The sequence below is a fragment of the Mesitornis unicolor genome, unplaced genomic scaffold (assembly GCF_000695765.1).
Source record: "Mesitornis unicolor isolate BGI_N332 unplaced genomic scaffold, ASM69576v1 scaffold672, whole genome shotgun sequence".
In the NCBI taxonomy this organism is placed as follows: Eukaryota; Metazoa; Chordata; class Aves; order Mesitornithiformes; family Mesitornithidae; genus Mesitornis; species Mesitornis unicolor.
Genome location: NW_010168237.1, coordinates 48,130 through 69,639, shown reverse-complemented (window position 1 = coordinate 69,639; position 21,510 = coordinate 48,130). Strand labels below are relative to the sequence as shown.

Genomic DNA, 21,510 nt, shown 5'->3' with positions numbered 1-21,510 from the left:
GAAGTCTTAGGACAGAAATACTGTAGGGAACATCCCAGAGAAGATCATGTGCTTCCTTAGAAACAGATAATAATGGAAAAGGGGGAAAAGCAGCTAGAAAGAGATACAACTACCTTTGCTTTCAAGGAGAGCTGCAATAAACCCTTGCTTGAAAAGCTACTTTCTATCAGCTTTGCTTTCTGTGTGCACTGTTTATGAGTCTCTGTTTCATTACATTTGACCTTCTGCCTTTAAATTGCAAAAGCACTTTCCCACAGATGCGTGGACACTTGAACTTCAGAACACAAAAGATAAGCGTCACCAGTTACATTAACTGAACAGCTACTTGCCAAACAGCTTATAAAGTACTGCAATGCCAGCCTCAGAAAATGCCATACACTGCGAGTTCTAAATCTTCTGCAACAGTAAAGGTCCCTGATTAGAAGTCTGTCACTTAAGACAAAATGTCATCTGTGTGTATTAAATCCTTTAAATTCTTCCATTTTTAAATGGGACTCAAGTCTCCTCTTGCCTTTGGATCTGCCAACAGCAAAACACTTCTTGATTTAAGCTCGAGGTGAGACCCTGCAGCTCTCCGAGGTAAGATTACCATACAAATACACGAACTAGAAGCATACAGAATGTTTAATGTTATTCTAGCAGGAAATGTTTAAGGGAATGTATTACACCACTTCTAAATCTAAAAGCTTAAGTCCTTTCTCTTATAATGCATACAGTACTTGTTTAAGATTATTTTCTTTATTAAACTTCTTTGACAGACAATATTAAGCAATCAGTAACCATATGTAGGCAATTTTGGCAAGACCCTTAACTGTAGCTGTAAAAGCACTGTCTTTTACTTCTTTCCCATAACACACAGCAGCTTTCTCAGCTTCCTAATTACACACATTCTTTATTCTTTTTAACCACTAGCATAGAGCTTAAGCACTAGCCACTGAATAACATGAAAAGAAATCTGTGACACATTTAAAGGAAAAAAGCAGCTGTCACAAAGCAGAGCCTTGATTCCAGCAACAGAGCACTACCCCAGCATCTCAGCTGGAGAGAGGCCTGGTGTTTGCTGCTCCGAGCCATCCTGGCCAAAGGAGTTAAACTCCAATAAAGAATATTTCAAACGCAGTTCTTCCCCCACAGTCTCCCACAAATGAACTGGACCACACAGAGATTAATTGAGCTTGTCATTAACTTACCCAGAAAATCTGCTGTGGTAATACCATTATCCTGAAGATGGACTTTTGCCTTTGGGTCCCATAGGCTCCTAAACCAGCTGAACTTGGGCATAGCCACTGCTTCTAGCGCTACAGTTCTGAGACATTTTGTGATCTGAAGTCTTTCCTTTGGACATGGTGATTCACCATCTCAAATGCTTTAAACTTGAACCCCATGTCAGACTCGACATCCTTCCCAGGTATCTAGATAGGCTTTCTCAGTGCACTCCACTAACACTGCCATTTTCACTTTAACTGCTTGATCATGTCAATGGGATGAAAAAAAAAAATTAAAAAAAAATCAAGCAACGCAGGCTTCACATAGGTGAAGTAGTTTAGCTTCACTAAACCACAGTGCCCTTGGCAGCTACAAACCTTTGGAGGCAGCAAACACACTGAGAAGTACAGTCTAGAAACTGAGTCTATCCCATTGCAAACTCATAGTTTTTTCAAGATTTCTACATGTCTCCTACTCCTCCTTGCCAATAAATCCAACTTACTTGTGGCAAAATCCAGCCCCCTTCCAGAGAGCAAAATCCTATTCCTACATAAAACCTTCATCTCCACGTCATTGTATAAATCACAGAGCTCCAGCAACTATCACTCGTGCCTTCTCCAAACTTGCTCCAGATTTCAGCTCAGAAAGGCTTCAGACTGCCCTTTGATGACTTCAAGCCATGGTCCTTCCAAGTTGCACTTAATGACATTTCCTACTCATTGCAACTGTTCAGACAGAACATAAGTGATCGTTCTGGACAAGCGCAAATAGATACAGCTCCAGGGCAAGTGTTTCTAGGTATTACACAACAGCCATTCCAGTTTGACACCCGTATCTTGTCTTCAATCACATCTAAAAGAGCAGTGAAAAAAGGACAATAAGATACTGAACCCATAGAAAATGGAGGTAAATGACACAAATCAAGCAGACCATTAGCCTGAGATGGGGTATACACTAATAACTCAGCACAGTGTCTATGAGCTTAAATTAAATGCATACAGATATTGAAGAAAAACAGAATCATGGACAAAGGACATTCTTGTCTATATATGAATAAAGTCCAAGTCTCCGGACTCTATAATGCGATTTTGCATTTCTATAGAGTGACTCATTTCACACCAGGCGGTGACACGTCACAGTATTACTGAGCATTTTAGTCAAACTTGTTTGCTAAAGCTATTCTTTAGAACACGCATTGTACAACAAAAACTATTTTGTACTGCAAAATCTTGAACACTTTCCTGACAAAACTCCACTGTTTCCTAAAGAACTCAACACTGATGCCTACACATGCATTTATAAATCAGTAAACTGAAAGTAATCATTATTGTACACATCTCAAAATGAAAATGTCTTTGTAAGAATTCAAATGTAATAAGTTAACCTATCTAAATTTTTAGACAGACACATTATTTGCTCTGCAAGGCTACTTAAAAGACTATGTAATAAAGTGTGAGACACAAACCCATCCACTTTTCAGAAGAGAAGATACAAGTGCTTTAATTAGAAAACCTGATTACACTGAAGTCTCTGACAAAAATCCACATTCATTTTTGAGAGATTTCACATCGCCAAGAACAATGACGTACCTGAAACCATACAGCTCTACACAGACAGAATCACTTTTACATCAGTATTGCATTTTGCAAATCTAAAACACTGGTCCCTAATCTGTGTAAGATCTTGCTGTTTGTGGAAGTGAGCATATCCTAAAAACAGAAGTGTAAAGCCATCAAAGGGCCATAACAAAAAATCTTTAGTTAATATAATCCCTCACTTTTCCAATTTCACTGACTCCTCACTCAGTTCCAAACTTTTGTTAAAGATAAGATTTTTAATTTCTTTGAAAAGTAAGATCTGGGCATTTTCGCTCCAAACTGTGATCTGTTTGGCACTTGCTTATCCAGCCAGAATACCCCCAGACAATATGTGCATTGCATGAGCACTGCAGACAAGTGGTGGCAGTGGGTGCATCACACAGAGCCAGTCCTTCTGCAGCATGACAAAGGACAAGCAGCGAGACTCAGTGCTGGGTGCCTACCCTGCCAGCACCATTTCCTGCCTCTGTTTAGGTGTCTTGCTTCAGGTATAGCAACTGGGCAATATTCCGTCCCCTCTCTCTGCATGGATAAGAGCTAGAGCTGTGAATGACAAGTCACACGGAGAGCGAGTTCCAGTGGCTGTTGTCACATTAACACTTCTTCCCCCCTCCACAAGCTACGGGTGCAAAAATTCACTTGGCAGCAATACAATCCTGATTTGGCCTTAAAACAATCCCTCTTTCTAAAGTTGTTCTCTGTGCTTGTAAGGAAGGTGTGGTTTCCTTTTCACATACTCATATATGCCCACTGTGAAGATGAGAAAGGGTGATTATGCTATAAAACAAAACTCTTAAAATTACAGATTTAAATAACCCCCTTTACATGCTTCCTTTCCAAGTAATATGAGGACCTTTCAGATCATCTTCTTACTTATTCCAACTCCTCTGTGATTTAAGACGTTTCTACATTAGACTTCTCTCATGACTGAATTTAAAGATTGCTTTTACAGATGCTAGCAAGTAATTGTCAAAGTGGTCCCTTACGACATTCTGTTTTGCCCAAAGAGTATTGGGAGAACATGAAAAGTTATACTGCATTTATATTTTACTGGTTAGCTTGCCTCTTGCTACCTCTAACATCCTTTTACTACTTTACCCTAACTTGTATCTCTGTTCTACATTGTTTGTCACACCAGTCCTTTACTCTAATTGAGCAGAACTTCCTTCCCCTGATACTCTTCACAGCTTAAATAAGAGCACTTTTTCCTCCACTCAGAAAATATGTTTCCCCTCTACCCTTCTTCAACAATGATCTCAGTTTTCCGCTGAAGTCGGACTGAAGGCTCTCAGATCTCACTGTGTGAGCCCTATCACTCAAAGGATTTGCAGGTTACACGGCTTGAGGTGCTGCTTTCACCAGGAATGTTGCTTTTACCTACATCCAGGTTGACCATCATTTTACTTAAACCACTCCTTTGTCCTGTTTGGACTACAGGCTTACAGGAATATGGATAGATCTTTCTGTCTTCTTTGTTTGCCCTCGCTTGATTATTATCATAATCACGACTGTCACCATTAAACTCAGGGGGAACTGGTAGCAGAAATCTCTCCTTGGCAAATCATCCAAAACATCAATGAGATACAAATCTCTTGCAAAGCACAGAGTATTCTGCTCTGAATGTGAACAAAACATTCTAATATTCATTAAGGTATTTTTCCACAGCTACTTAACCTTCTCTAAATCCCTTCATCCCTGTCGAGACATTCCCACCACTTCCCTTGCACTCTTGGACAACTACACTGTGAGCTGCTTCAGTGAGTTAATCCACCTGAAGGCTAATCACACATTTCAGCTGGGTTAATTTTCAGACGGATAAAATCCCTCTACGAGCTTAGAGTGTGATCACAAGCACTCAGGGCTGACTCAAGGAAGTGGGCAGGACCTTACGCTGAGGGTAGAGTGAGGCTGTGAAGGCCTACATTTAGGTTGATGCAAGTTGCCATGCAACTGCATTCTCAGTCTGATGGCATCCAGCTGTTAAAGCAGATTTCTTAAAGATAGTACTGGCATATGCAGTGGAAAGGTATGCATACAAAAACCAACCTAATGATCCACTGAGGTAGTCTGATTTAATGACTTCTCTGTCCTAAACTAAGTAAGTTTTACATTACCTTGTCCATTCAATGCCTCTTCATTTCTGTCCTCTTCACATGACATCAAGCAATTGTCACTTGGTCTAGAGAAAAATCTATGCTTTGCCTTATTCTAGGAAATGTTGGCATATTGTCAGTTATAGTTCTGGAAGAGTGCACGGCTGTGATTCATGGCTTCTAAGAGGAATCTATTGCACTTCATGTTCCCAGAACATGACCGCTTCCAGCACAATGCCCTGGAATTAACCCCAAAAATGGATTCTTCACTCTTCTCTCAGGTTAAACTACCCTAGCTTATTCAGGCATGATGGCTCCCACTGGCTCTCAAGAAAGCTAACATTAAATATGCCACCGATTATAGCACAAGCCTGAACTCAGGACAGGCCCTAGCCAGCTTTCAGCAATGAACAGTCCCAGAGCCATCCATGGATAACGCTGTGCAAACAATTCCAGGCTTCATGGAACCAAAGCCCAGGATATTACACTGTAGCTGAGTCCCATGTAAAGTCTCACTTGGTTGGAGTTGGTACAGAATAGCCAAGTGCAACATTTTTATGTTAAAGTAACATAAAAGAAATAACAACACTAGCATACATAATTTGAAACAAAAAAATTGAATCCTAGCTCTTCCAATAAGAGACCAATCCCCCCAGAAATCACAGAATGGTTTGGGTTGGAAGAGACCTTAAAGCTCATCCAGTCCAACCCCTGCCATGGGCAGGGACACCTCCCACTGGATCAGGTTGCCTAAACCCTGTCCAACCTGGCCTTGAACACTTCCAGGGAGGAGTCATCCACAGCTTCCCTGGGCAACCTGTGTTGTTGTGTGTCTCATCACACTCACAGTAAAGAATTTCTTCCTTACACCTAATCTAAATCTACCCTCTTCCAGTTTAAAGCCATTGCCCACTGTCCTATCACTCCATGACCTTGTAAAAAATCCCTCCCCAGCTTTCTTGTAGCCCCCCTTCATGTACTGTAAGGCTGCTATGAGGTCTCCCAGGAGCCTTCTCTTCACCAGACTGAAAAACTCAAAATCATAGCTTGTATGTGCAGAATAGGCAATTAAAATCCTTAAAACATTTAAATAATTTTCTCTTCTTGATAACACTGCATAATTCATGACTATCCAGTTGCCCTCTTGCATTTTCCATGACCTGCTTATTAGATGGCTTTATTGAGAATCCATGTAAATAAAAGTCAGCTGTGGTCTAAAACTGTGGTTCAAATTTTTATTATTTTATTTTTTTTAATTAAGAGTGACTACATTGGGCCTCCTTATCAGAGCACTGAGTACCTACCACCTCTTCCTGACTTTATGCCTTAAGCACATCCTCAATGGCCATATGGAAGACTAAAAAGATCACTTATTTACAACTGATGTTGGAGAGCCCTGTCAAAGCAAGGGCTAGAAAAGTCAGAGGGCTAACTCAATTCTGATTTCTATAAAGTCAGAATACACATACATCTTCACTGAAGACCGGCCTACCTTGCTAAACATTCAACACCACAAGCAGTAAATTTGTGTCTTAGAAATTACCAGGCAAATACTTTTAAGTGCCAATACAGACCAACTACAGGAGAAAAACATAGACAAGATGTGGGCAATATTAATAGTGATTTCCAGCTTTAAGCTCAACTCTTATGTATTTGGGTTAAATATTCTTGAATTTGTCTAAGCTCAAGAGCTGCTAACACTAAAAGATATGCTGACAATAGTTAGAAGTACCATTTTAATTTTTAAAAGTTACTATACAACTACATATTTATCTAATGTAAAAACTTCCTTGACAGTGCCACAGTTTAAAGTGACACTATTAGTGAATCCATTATCAGTAAAAAATGGAGTCAAGGTCATCCATGGCAGAACCCCAAGTGAGCTGCACGGAGGAAGCAGAACAAAACGACTGTCAACAGACGTTGTATATGGCCAGACACACTGACAGTCAAAATCAACTTTTGCTTTATTTGGTTTAGAATTAACTTCTTCCCACATTAGCATACTACTGCTCATCACTACGTCACCATAATGTCTATCAGCAGCTCTGCCATGTATGCACGCAGTGTGACAAATAACCTCTTTATTGCTCTTTCAGAAACTAATTTCCATCAGGCAGCAATTCTTATGGAACTCTACTCCCATATAATCAAGTTAGAGATTCGTCCTTCAATGTTACTGAACTATTGCTTATTTCTAGCACTTACACTAGCCTTGTGGAGTTTATTAAGTCACTGTAAAATGGATTGACAACTTCTTCTCTTACCCTTATTTTTTACTGCACATTATTTTGATTTAAGTGGCATCTTTCCTACTTTTTTGCTCAGTCAGTCCTGTAGTTTCCACTGCTTTTAGTACATTGTGAAACACCCACATTCTTCTGCCACACCGTCAGGCCCTGTTAGTTGCTACTCAAGGCAACCCACCTGTTCCTGCTGTACATTGCACTTTCTCTTGAAATCAGCAAGACTTTTTAGTCTCCTCTGCTTGAGAGTTTCTTGTTTGATTCTTTTTTTTAAGCCATTTTAGTTGACAGTTTTCGCGCTCCCTGAAGTTGACGTTCAGCTAATGCTGAAGAAGAATTGAAGTAATGTGCTTCCTGTTCCTGGGTCCCCTACAAACGCAACCAAGTTTTTAATGGTGTTACAGTTTCATTACTCAAACATTTTGAAAAATCCAACAATGTGCTCCCAGCAGCTCTGCAGCATCACTGACTTCACTCAGCTTCCTGTGAGGCCCTTAGCAACGATACCCATGGGGAAAAAAAGAAAGGACTTAAGACACTTTACTGTCTTTGCTAACACAACCTGTGGTCATCGTGAGCTGGAAAACCTAAATGGAACAAACAAGTCTCAAACACTCTTGTGCATCTGTATTTTCGTAATCCATGCTCCTTTCATTCACTTAACAGAAAATGAAAACCTCTGTAAGTATCAAAGTAAAAATAAAATGAAATAAAAATTATTTGATGCTTTCCATCACTGTGTTCACTGTGACTAGTCTGCTGGAGAGGAAGTCACTGCGCAGTTTTGCCGTGTTTTCGTAATTCCATTTCAAAACATAGCAGTGGTTTTAGGCAGCAACACACTGTTACGTGCCATACCACAAACTAAATTGCGGTTGGGGGTAACAGGGCTTCCCAGCCACTCTTCTAAAAGACAGGCACTGTCCTAAAGCTCCATGAGGCACAACTCTTCCTAGTGGTAACAGCAGCACTGCAGAAATGCACCAATGACTTCATCCATGGGGACAGAAAAGAACTTCCCCAGCATTCACCCAGAATTGTCTGGATTTCATTGTTACCAGACTTTACCAAACGCCACCTTTAAACAAAAGTCAGAAAAAATTGGAAACTTTTTCCAAGTGTGATGTACACACAGAACAACAAAGAGCTCTGCAGAAGTCCTCAAGGAGCTCTGAAGCAAAATGAGATCAAAAGGCACTGCCCTCTTCTGCTCTGGCACATGGCTTTGCAGCAAGGAATTCCTACAAAAAAGCAGCGCACTCATCAGCAGCAAAACATGTCAAGTCCCAGGAGACAGGAACCTTGGACCACAGCTGAAAAGATCACTGAAGGGCAAATCTCAATCGCTAACAAACTCATTTGCCATGAAAATACCGCAATTCTTGCACTCTTCCTACCAAACAAAGCAGCAAATGTGGCTCTAATTACCACCTAAGTTTGATCAAGATTTAAGAATATACGTACAGGAATTTGTTCTTCATTATTAGTGAGACAACTCTAAATTGCATCCTATACAGAACCACAGAGTTTTCCAAAATTTGAAATCACTTAGAAACCTAAGTAAAAGGAAATGTAGAATGATGTGTGTCAGCTAAAGCCCTGACCAGCAGAAGTTCCAACAGTGTCTGCACTAGCCAACTAATTTTACAGTTACTTTCTGCATTATGGAAATACAGCAATTTTTTTTTTTATAACATTTAAATACCATTTTGAGCAATCCTTGTGAATGCACTGAATGCATCTTTATAACTGCATTAAACACACCGAAGGATGTAAGCTTCCAGAAATACTAGAAGAGGAAAAGAATTACAGACAGGCTTTTGCACAGCAGTATTTGATGAGTAGTAATTAAACTGGCATACCAACACTTGCAATTTCTGCACATGTAAGTCACTTAAATTTAGAAATAACTGGCAAGCTGATAAAAACTGAGTTTTCTTTTCACAGAATCACAGAATTATTGAGGCTGGAAAAGACCTCTGAGATCATCAAGTCCAGCCGATGACCTAACACTACCACATTGGCCAGACCATGGCACTAAGCGCCACATCCAGCCTTTCGATCTGGCCAGACAGATTACTTATTTCAGTCACCTGCTAGAATAATAATATGCATCACTAGAATTACTGTCAATGCTTCATATGTGCCAAAGCACTGAGGCAAAGATAGTTAATTTTGTGTATTTTACATATTCTGAGTGGTGAACAAAACATAAAATTCACTCAGTCTCACATACATTGGCAACAGCTGAACACCTGCTGAAGGAATAGCTTAGATGATACACTAGAAGTAATTAACAAGGCAAGCAGTTACTATTTTGGATCATGAGATAAGTATGTTATGTTCCAAAATAATACATATAACCTTCATAAACAAACATCTTCCACCTGAAACCAGGCTTTTCGAAAACTGATTTTTCCAAATTTGCAAAATTTTGACTAAAGTCTCACAGAAATTGGCATTTGGCAAGATGAGTACATAAAGTTTCACTTCTTTTTTGTTTTACAGAATAATTTCCCCATTTTCTTAACGAATGTAATTACGATATAATCCAAAAAAAGCAATTCCCAGAAGCATTTCTACATTTGTGCACAAGTAGCTATATTTACGTGTGTCTTTTCCCCTTGTATAAACAAACTTTTTATTCATCAGATAAGAGTGAGCTGTATTAGGCCTCTGGCTGCTTCCCAGCTGCACTGGTAGACAAAGAGGTGTTAAGTGCAAAGTCACAAATCTGTTACACAAGTTATCAATAGCACAAGACTTCCCGTCTCAACTTGCTCTTTCTTTGCAGCAGGGTGCAATCCCACACAGAAAGGCTGCATTTCTGCAATCCCGCACTAACCTGACTGGAACTCAAAAGTACAGCAGTAACTAATGATGAACCTCTAAAGAGCATTTCCACAAAGGTAACATCAAAAATGTAACATAAGAAGCGATGAATATATCTGATAAAGAAACCACGTAATTCAGCCTCGAGTTTGACAAAGGCAGCAATCCTGAGCAGCACTACTCAGGGCAAGTGAATTTGAACTTTTTCTACAAGCGATGCTTGCTCAGACATGTAAGTCTGGAAAGGGAAGGGCAGATTGTTTTGCCTTCTAGGAATGTCCTGCAGATATATTGTGGACACAGGCCATCTATGAGGAGTTTTTCTATCCAAAGGCAAATATAGGTTATATAGAGGCTATATTTATACACAGCAGTGGAAGTACTATCATCAATTCCCATTTATCCACAGTAAAACTGGGGCTCAGAAGTTTCAGAGGCAGAAAGCCACTAGACAGTTCACACCTTTGAGCTTTAGGAATTTTTAAATTTCAGTGCATTTCAGGATATTACTAATATTATATTAACTGTAAAAATACATACAACACACTTCAAACTGTTGAACAGATTTTGCATAAAACTAAAATAAATTTTAAAAATCTCCTTTTTTTCACCTTTGGAAAGAAGCTGAAAACAACAAAAATATTCTTCCACCACAAATAAGTCACATCCAATGCAGCACCCTGCTGCATTCACTTCTGAGGCCCCCAACATAAGAAGGACATGGAGCTGTTGGAGCTGGGCCAGGTCCAGAGGAGGGCCATGAAGATGATCAGAGGCTGGAGCACCTCACTTATGAAGACCAGCTGAGAAAGTTGGGGCTGTTCAGCCTGGAGAAGAGCAGGCTCCAGGGGTCTTCCAGTTCCTGAAGGGGTCCTACAAGAAAGCTGGGGAAGGGCTTCTTACAAGGGCAGGTAGCGGTAGAATGAGGGTAATGGCTTTACACTGGAGGAGGGGAGATGTAGACTAGATATTAGAAAGAAATTCTTTACCGTGAAGGTTGTGAGACACTGGCACAGGTTGCCCAGGGAAGCTGTGGATGCCTCTTCCCTAGAAGTGTTCAAGGCCAGGTTGGACAGGGCTTTGAGCAGCCAGGTCTGGTGGGAGGTGTCCCTGCTCATGGCAAGGGGGTTGGACTGGATGAGCTTCAAGATCCATTCCAACCCAAACCATTCTATTAATCTATGATTCTATATTATATATTTTATATATACATGTACACACACAGACACACACATATATTTTATATATATATATGTATATCTGTACCATACTCTGGCATCAACCATTTACAAGTCTGGCAGTTGAAAAACTTGCGGGTTTATCAGTGTCTTCAGTCCCTTTGCAAGTAGTGCTCCTGTACCCGGCCCACTCAGAATAAATTAAAGCAGTAACGAAGCATACAGTTTGAGAAAAACCTATAAAGCATAACTACTGATGAGAGGAAGTATCCACTGAAGACATATTTAACTTGTGGCCTCTTTTGCAACGTATTTCCTCAAATATGAAAGCATTTCTGCAAGTAACTACCTTCCTGCCTAAGCCTACCATTCACCTGTGCTTGTGCCTCTCTTTCTGACTTTTCACCACAGGAGTTTTCCTTCCCATTAAATTGAAACACTGGGTCAGCCATTAGCAGAAACTTACGTTAAGCAGTACAAGGAAAGGAAAGTTCCACTGAGGAACAATATCAGTGTTCTTCAAGCATGAAGAAAGCTGTAGGAAAGACCAAAATGAAGAAGTTTTGCTTGCTCTCCCCAGCTCCCAGCAAAATCAGCCAACGCCCCCCCCCCCAAAAAAAAGAAGCCCCACCTCCAACACTAACAGAGTAATTTTAGGTGGTTACTACAATTTATAGGGGAAAAAATAGGGAGTGTTCAGATGCTAAAGCTGTAAAACAATAAACAGCTAATCTTAAAGGCAAGTAACAGTTGTTATGTTCCAGTGCCTCCAGGCATCCATCCAAGCAGTTTACATCAAAAGCAGAATTCATCCTGACGTCTTTAAAAATCTTTTATTTTCTTTGGAAGGGATCTCTAGACAGCAGGCTGGAACTGCTGGCTCTGAGTTGATGACAAGTTACAGTCTTTGATTAATAATTTACTTCAATGGGTTTCTTCCCCTCCGCACCATGCCCACACCTATCGTGACCCACAAGCCAGGCTGACAGATGCCACGTTCTCTGCAGGAAAGAGAAAGCCTTCCCAAGTCTGTGGCATTCTCTGACCCTGCAGGCGGCACAGGCACCAGATTTCACTTTCTAGCTCTGTCAACAAGACCCTGAAAGGGAAAGTCACAATTTTGAATCAAAATAATGACTTTCTGACCTCCAATCCCACATCTTACTTATGGCACTAAGTAAATTTTTTTCCTCCCCACTCACTCTCTGCTGAGGAGATCTCATTCTCTGAAAATCCCAGTTTCTGAAACATTGCTTGCCAGCTCCAAAAGGGTATTAAAAATGGCATAGTTAAATGAAAATACCATGTTCATTTTGAACCTTGAGTCAGTGGAATTACACCACATCTGTTCAGAAGCTTCAATCCAAACTCATATCTACATTTTATATTTATCCATACATCTTATGCAAAATAAAAAAGAAATTAAAAAAAAAACCAGAGTAAATGTGACATGGGTCCTCTACACACCTTTTCAAACCCCAACAAAGTTTGAAAGCAGAACTTCAAATGAGTGGACATTGTATCCATAGTCTGGAAACACATAATCTACTGTTGGTTCTGCCATTGACCACCTCCTTAACCTCGAAGTCACCTCACCTTCAAGTACCTGATTTATTTGTGTATGTAAAAAAAAAGGGGGAGAACAGCAAGACCTTCCTGCATTTGCAAAGCACCCACAAGGAAAGAAAGGAGCTGTTACTATGTAGGACTATTTATACTTGGTTCTAATATTTTATTTCTTTCTTGCTCAGTAAAAAAAATGTAAAGCAATAAAACAAATCCCCAGTTTTTCACGTTATACCTGTAAGCTGGCTGCACAAGAACAAAAACACTGCCAACCATAGAAAACGGAATTTTAGAACCCTTTGATTTCCTTTGAGTCCTGGATTCTCATAATCATGTTCAGTTCCTAACCAGGCTAATTTCACTGTAGTTGTTGTAATTCATTAAACAGAGGTACAGTGTCAAAAATGTAATTTAATTAGGCTAGTACAGAAACAGAATTCATTCTCATCAGAGGCTTGGCATTGTCCTTTGAATAGAAAGCATGTAAGGCCAAGCTATTTTTGTGTTTCACATACACAGCTGCTGATATTTGAGATGTTGCAAGAAATTATCTGGTATATTCTCCCATCAACGCATATAACTCTCAATAACTTTAATAATAGAAACACGTACAAGGTGATAGGATATTAGAGCTCTATAATATGGAATTAAGATGTAATCCAACACTTGATTAGCCCTTTTCTAACTGAACTTGTTAAATGCATTGTAAAAACCTCAGGTAGTCAGAAAACTCCAGCAGTGGCTTCCTTTCCCTGACCAGAAAGAAGACTAACAAAGAGAGCACTGCACAGTACAGAATTAGACTATAGCAACATATTGGGGTGAAAGTGGCATTAACACTAATGGAAGCGGTTTGTTCTTAATAATATCATTTTAAGACAAAGTTTGGGGTTTATAGGGTTTTTATGGAAGGTATGAATAGGACATATTTTGTAACTTGAATTAGACGTATGCTTACAGAAATTGTTGGTGTTTGGATCCAACAAAAGGTTAAATAAAAAAGCGCTTCTATTCTTCAGCAATAGTTTGTTCCAAAACTGTAACTACAATGTGCCACTGAATATATACAACTTTCTTATCTTAATAGGAACCAAGCACCTGCGCTGAGGTTTTATAGGCCAGATTCTGTTCTATTGTACTGTTATGCTGCACATTCCTATATAAAAGACCTCTCATTGAGTCACCTCAGTTTTCTATCAGTATAACTAACTTGTCCTCCTATATGTATATTACAAAGCCTGTCCCAGATTCTTCATAGGAATGCAACTTCTTGGTAGAAATGTATCTGTTCAAGATATTTAAGCAACTTCAAGTAGCACTCAGCAAATGATACTAAAGAAAATCTTCATGCAATGCCATTGCCATGCTTCACTTGTCTATTTGTTTTTCAGCACTGCAGGATTCTCAGGAGGCTGCACTGCAATACATTACCCAGCATGTGCCGCAGTGACTCAGGCAACAGCATGAGTTACGGATGGAGTGCCAGCTCTCACTCGAACTTTCAGGATGCCTGTGCTGAACTCTTCAGCAAAGCCAAGAATCTATATAAGGAGATGTGTTCAAGGAGAAAGTTCAGCTTCCATTCCATTATGCTATCCTATTTTCTATCGCAATGCCATTCAGATTTTTATGTATAAATATTTTATGTGTAAAATACAACGAACCTCCTTCCAAACTGTAGCCGCATCTCTGCTAGATTCCCAATTTACAGCGTTATGATTCATCTGTCGCAAGCTTTGAGAGCTGCATTGTTAAAGGTTGCAGAGGCATATGACTGCTGTCTTCTGCTCATTTGTATGCTGACTGAAGCACTCAAAGTTTCTTTTTCCTACAGTTATGCCTTACTGGTAGGCTACGTGGCAGGTGATAAAAACAATTATAAATATAACTGTAAACCTAAATATTGAGAGCTAGTTTTCCTTTCTTCCCAACTCCATCAGATGCCCTTTTTAATATTGAAAATCACCTTCATGCCAGAAGGAACTGTCTTCCTATTTCCTGACTATCAGCCCAGTACAGCAGTCCCAAGAAGCAAGCTTCAGTGTAAGCAGGGTGGGCTGCGCAAGCAAACACCAGCCATATAACTAAAAAGTGGCCTTACTAACACCAAAGACAGAGGGATGAAGTGCTGATTACTGTCCCCTTACTGCACCCCACCGTCCCGCACCAAATCCATGCTCATCTTTGTCACAGGACCACATTTCTCATCTTTTTGTTAATAATTTTGCTTTGAAAGGAAGTCTAAAATGGGAACTTCTCCTTCTGCAAGCACTAGGTTTTCCACCAAATAAAGAAAAAAACAAACAAAAATATCCCAACAAATACTACACGAACTAACACATCTTCAAATATTTACACAAGCCCTCAGCCTCTCCCCACATCACCTTCAGAATTTAAGATGAAGTGTATCATCTACACTATAGTTTAATAATTACTGGACTGCATAATAACACTAGAAGGTAGAGAAAAGTTATTTTTGTCCCTGCCATTAGCTCAGGGTTTACTCTTCTTTCTGAAACACGTAAGAAGAATAATTATCCGTTTCAAAACATCTCAGAAAATTAACTAAACTCTAATGTCCTTTTCACCACTGTCCTACCCCCACAATTCTATAACATTTGCAAAAGAGTACATCCAGTCAATCTAATAAAAACCAGCAACAGGATAGAAATGCTCTCTCTATTAATGTTTTGGATTCAAAATTTGGATGTGAAAGGACAGTATATCTAACAGACTGAATAATAACAGCTTATAGGCCTAGGAAAGACATGGATCTGCACACAGTCAACAAATAATTTATTTTCATGTCTCACTGGCCAGTTCAGGTTCTCGTTGTATAAAGTTTGAGTTGACCAAAGTACTTCCTCTGCTAGCAAGCACTTGTGTAAATAAAGCTTTTGTGCATTAACTCAATGTCAACATGGACTTTAAAAAAGGCTTAAATATTATGTCTAGGCCAGTATCATTCATCTACAACGTAACAGAAAAATAGTCAGGAGAACAACAACAAAACCCAATCACAAGACCTATTCTATCTGGAGAACAAGGTGGTCCTGATTCTGATCTCATCTTCATTCCAACAGATTGGATCAAAATGCCACATAAATCAATGGAGTAAAAGCAGAAATCTCGGAGAGAAGCAGCAGCATCCCTGCAACTGCTGGCGATAGCCGAAAGTTTAAATAAAAAATAAATAAATAGAAAAAGGCCTTCAAAAACATGGCTGAAAAAAGATGCAGTACTTGAAAAGACAAAGTCATCCAGGATATGCAAGAGATGAGAGCAAAAGCATATACTTCATTACACTAATTTAAATCACTTCCAGAATGCAAAAAAGTTGTAACAGATTTTAGTTGTTTTGATTAGAAAATCTGCTCATCATAATTGGCAGTGAAGTGTTTCCTCAAAAAGTATTAATTTCTACTATTGCAGAGAAGCTAAGTCTAAGAAATACACCACGAATAAGCTGCTGCTAATGAGACTGCTGATATACACAGACTTAAGCTACAATTAATTTATTTTTCTTATAAAGAGACACAAAACGTGAATTCAAGGTCAACAGCAGATTTCCTGTGCCACTATCATGGCTGAGCTTTCAAAACAGCCTAAGGGAGGGAGGTTCTCAGCTCAGCAGCATCCAACTGCTTTGAAAAATCACATCTCTTCACACCAAGATACTAGCCTGGCTGCAGTTTCAGAGCACAGCAGAAATTGTAATACCATCTGCTGCCTATTAAGGCTTTCTTATTCACTCTCTAGGCTTACTGCTTCTCTAAACAGACACACCACTCTAAAAATACTCCCAGTGTGCATCAGAAGATGCAGTCCTCCCACCATCTGGGCTATCCCACACGCACAACCACCACGAGAACAGGGCCTGCAAAAACACCAGGCAGAGATACACCCACCTACATCAAAGGTTTCAAACTGAAAACAGGAAAACAGATAAGGTATGTCGAAGGCTGAAAGTGACAGGAGACGAATTTTCATCACGAACAGAACTCCCTGAAGGTTAATTAAAAAAGAAATCTATTTGAAAATACATTTAAAAACAGAAAAAAGCCGACTTCCATGAGACTTGCACATGAGTTAATCAGCTCTGAGAAACAGTCTGCACTCCCTTATCAGCCAGTGAGAGGCAGTCAGATGCCACGCGGGTTCTGCTTGGTATTTCATTAGTCAAATGAGTTATACTCAAGGCATCATCACTGATATTAAATGCACAGAATGGAAGCAATCCTCATTTCAGTTCACTTGAGCATTTCAATTTAACCTTATAACCTAACTAAGAAGCATAGTAAAGGAAAGTTCTAGTGTACCTGAGAGGTATTACTTATTAAATAACAGATATACAACCTTTGGGTTATATATAAACTTTGGGTCTATCAGTTCTGTGATGTCAGAGGAAACAATTATTAGGGTACAGAAAACAGAGTAGAACTGCAGCTTTACATGTTGGAATATATAGAAAAATAGTTAAAACATCACTCACTCTGGGGTACAGAATTTACTGCAGTTATTCCAACAGATGCTCACAAGTCAAGAGCTGTCTTCTGAGCCTCACTACCAAATTCCTAAGTGAAAACCTATACACGTGCTATTTTCAGTGGAAAAAAAAACAGCAACAATTGGGTAAAAAACTCTAGGAGAAAACCATCACGAACACTTACTGTGAATTAATGGATTACAAACAGACATACGGTGACTTTTTACTACACCAACCAAGTCTGCAATGGCATGTCATTCCTTATTTTGGTGGGGACTTTAGAAACCATAAGTCTGATCTTTTATAAAGCAAACACTTATCTACTTGACAGTAACTTCAGATAAACCAAACTGACATGCATTAGACAAACGTCCCAGAAACCTCAACTGTATGTGTAAAATCATAAGTCTTGTTTGCTTTTTTCCTGGACTCTCTAAACTTAGACTTTTAGCCTACACGTGGAGGTTAACCGCTAGTTAACACAAAATCTGTATATAAGGATAAACAGAAAAGGCTGGCTTTTTACAAAAGCAAAACTGAAATGCATTTCTTTTGCAAAAAACCTTTTCTGTGTCGATCAAATAGTTCAGTTAGAAAGACTGAGTAAAATAAAATAAATTGAGCTATTCTATAACTGTATACTCTATATCTATATTACTCTATTTCAGGTTAAACTATAGTTTATTCCAGTTGAGTAGAAGCCTGTTGTAGCATGGAAATAGTATCTTTTGAAAATATATGCATCTTGTCACTTTGATATTTATTCACATTTCTGAATGAACCGTTAAATACAGACTGCCTTAACTCACTTGCTTCATCCTTCAGATTTTTTTGTCTTTAGGTTCTATCAGCCTTCAGATATTATTCCTGTTCCTTAATCATATGTCCTGGCACAAGTGTCATTCCCTTCAGTATTCCTCAGTGTCCTCTGGGAAATTTGCCAGTTTTTGTCATCTGTTCCCATTCTCCTTTGGGAACACTAAAGGAATTAATTTCATTCTTTCCCCAAGCAATGCCAGTCTCTGCTGTTAACAGTTGCCCTTGGCATCTCTCATCTATTCAATACACAAAGGTATATGTCTCCTTAAGTGATCCCATAGTACTTAGAGATTAAACAAACGTTGAGAAATAGCTCTTTCATGCTCTGCATTTGCTTGTCTTAGCATCTTGTAAAAGAATTTAACTAAAAGATGAAGTGTAAATATTTCCATTTTGCATGTTCCACTTTATTTTCGTTAGTTTCACCGTTTACTTTGTACCTTTATACATAAGGGCATGACTGCGTGTCTGCGTGTCAGAGACAAATAGATCCGTTATTTAGACCTGGATGTTTTGATCAACTATACATACGCTATCTCTTCTGTTATCTTATCCACTGCTACTTTGCCCAACATCTTACCTGAACTCTTCCAGAATGAGCTCTTAAGAAGCATCTTGTGTTTCCTCAAGCACCAAAAAAAAAAAAAATCCAACTCCAGTACCTTTTTCCTGCATGCTGATTTCCTACTAAAAAGTATTTCTTTCCCTGAAGAGAGACTATTTCAATCAACTTACTTTAAATTCCTTGCTCAGTCCTACATTTCAAAATAAGTGGAAACTTTACCTTTGATCCACCCTGAGAAGAAGAATATTATCTGAGTTATGCATCACAATTCCTTGCTGTAATTAATACTGGAAACCATACCACAACTTTTCAATAAATGTACAGCCAACTTCAATATATTCTTTTGATCCTTTTTGCCATTATTACCACCTTTATCAGATCTTCTTCCCTCTTGTGTTTTTTTTTAATGTTTACCTGCCATCTAGACAGGATTAAGCAACTTGCCCTGTTACCAGTTGCTAGATGAGACAGCACTTGTTGTGGTTACCTCTCTAACTTCCTCAGTTAAATACCTTCTGCTTCTTGAGTTACAAGCTCACCATAGCAAAAGCTACATCACTCAGCACAGCAAAAGCTACATCGCTCACCAGCATAACTTACTTGCAAAACAAGCCAAAAGCATTTATAAATTGTCCTTGGATTTGTTTACCCTGGAAGTCCTACATTTTCTCAAAGAAGCAGTGCAAGTTAACTGAAAGATACAGATACATGACATTTTTAAGATCAGCACATAACAAGAAAGAAAGAACACTACTGAAAATAAACATTAGATACAAATATTTAACATTCTGCATTGGAGCTGCTGATAAGTCAAATATCTGAAGGAAAACCTAGAAAGACGACAGCTAAGCACTCAACAAACCTTTATTTTCTCCACTGTCACCAAGACAAAAGCAGTTGTCCAATGTGACTGAATAGATTACAGACGCTAATTTCAGTACTACCCTTAACATTAATGAGCCAACAGAAATACAGATCCGCATCAGGCTTGGAACAAGCAAGCAAAGCAGCTGAGGCTTCCAAACACCTTCAGTGAGAAGGATCCCACTGCTGTCCCTTCCTGAATCTATCGTACAAATGCTGGGATTTGGATAGGCACTATTGTGCTATGTAGTGCAATCAGTCCACCTGACTGACAGAAAGGGGTCTCTTTCTTAAGAGGAACCAGCAAAAGTATTAAAGAGGTGGACATTATAAAAGAGGAAAAAGAACAGGAGAGAAAGGGGTAAGAGTACAGTATCCAGAAAAGGAGGGAAAACTCTAGAAACATATGATACATGGTATGCCAGATAGGATAATACACCAACAGTCTGTGGAAGAAGAACACAATAAACTCTTCAGGGGAAAGCTAGCACCCTACAGCCTGTATCTTTAACTGAGGCCTCAGAGCACAAACATAACCCCAGCAGTAAATAAATATAAATAACTAAAAGACCCAAAGTCCCAAGCAGAAGAAGGAAACAGGCAACCCTCTCTTGTAAGCATCAACACAAGAGGCTAAGAGGCAATAATAAAAGGGAGGATCCAAGGTAAACCTGAAGGCAACACTCCCCGAGGTGCCGGACAGCGATGCCACCCTTTCGAAGGAGAGGGTCCAGGAACCCGCTGCACCCTGCGGCGGGCGCTGGGCGAACCACCCATCAACAGCAAAGCCTCCTCTGGGGCTCTGCCACCGCTCCGGCCCTGGAACTGCCCCCGTACCTGGCTGGCTTTGTGAAACTGCTTCTTGAGCCCCGCCACCGACATCTTTCCCCCGCGGCTGCCCAGGCCGAGCGGCCGGCAGGTCCCCACGACCGACCCGGCCTCTCGCTGTGTCACCCGCGCCCACGGCCCCGCCGCCCCGCGCGGATGGAAACATCGCCTTCCAGGCGGGCTCGGCGGCTCCCGCCCCATTGGCCGCCGCCGGGGCCCATGCAAATGACAGAGCCGTACTCGCGTGCCCATTGGCCAATTGCGGGGGCTATGCAAATGAGAGCGCTCGAAGACGCCCACGCTGCGATGTCGCATGGAGACAGCGGGGAAGGAGGGGGGGAAAGAAGGTGCTGCAGGGGGAGATCCCTGGCTGGCACAGCAAGGGCAGACTGCCGGGTCACAGGATACCTGCGTAAGCGACAAAAGGGCTGTAAGCGCTCTGATTTCACCTAACGAGACCCGTTTCTAATAAGGCTCCAGTTTTCTCTTTATAGGTCTCATTTCTCGTGTTTCTATGCAGCATCTTTAGTTGAGCTCATTCACCTCAGATCTATTATTATACATCATCATTTAATTGCAGCTTTTAACACGAGAGCTCTTGCTGTGGTCCAGATCATGACTGGTTTGTGCTGTGTGTCAGAACAAAGCCCACTGCACAGTTTGACTCCATAGTTGCATTTGTGCTGCTCAAGGTTCAAGAAGGCCCAGCCTCCCCCTGCCTGTCTCCCTCTTGGAGAAGCAGATGCACTGGAACCAGCCGCACTGAAAGAATGGTTTAGTTGTTTGCTTGGCTGGTATAGGACAGATTCACTGTATGCTTAAATATGACTGTGTATGAGCAATGTGCTGATATAAATATGAGATTGGTTATGCCTACACTGTTAAAACACTTCCAGGCTATGCTTAGATTCTGGAGAAGATAAGCTTGTTACATTGCTGGATCCTGGCCATAAGATCACCTGGGAGTTATGATTCAGCTAAAACTTATGCATGGACCTGGGAAACGGTTTAGAGATAACCTTTGCTGGCTGTAGCAGGGCTCTGGGTGTTACTGTCATGCTTACTGCATTTTTATTGGGTTGGCAGGGAAAGGCACTTCCAGAGTGTATTACAGTTTCTTCTTTATAATAGCAAAGAAGAAAAAGGCAAAAAGTACAAGAACTTTCAGAGTAACTGCAATGTTCTAAATTGGGAGAAAGGCATCACTGTCTCACCTGTTAGAAACAGTT

At 40.1% G+C, this 21,510-nt stretch overlaps 1 protein-coding gene across 1 annotated transcript in view; it reads right to left on the bottom strand.

Moving 5' to 3' along the window:
* SH3GL3 (SH3-domain GRB2-like 3) overlaps positions 1 to 20,342 on the bottom strand; it is a 53,641-nt gene extending 33,299 nt beyond the window's left edge. Inside the window, exon 1 of the mRNA XM_010178924.1 lies at positions 20,291 to 20,342. Within this exon, the coding sequence (XP_010177226.1) occupies positions 20,291 to 20,335 (45 nt within the window). The 5' untranslated portion in view covers positions 20,336 to 20,342. The remainder of the gene's footprint in view (positions 1 to 20,290) is intronic.
* Between the last annotated feature and the right edge of the window lie 1,168 nt (positions 20,343 to 21,510).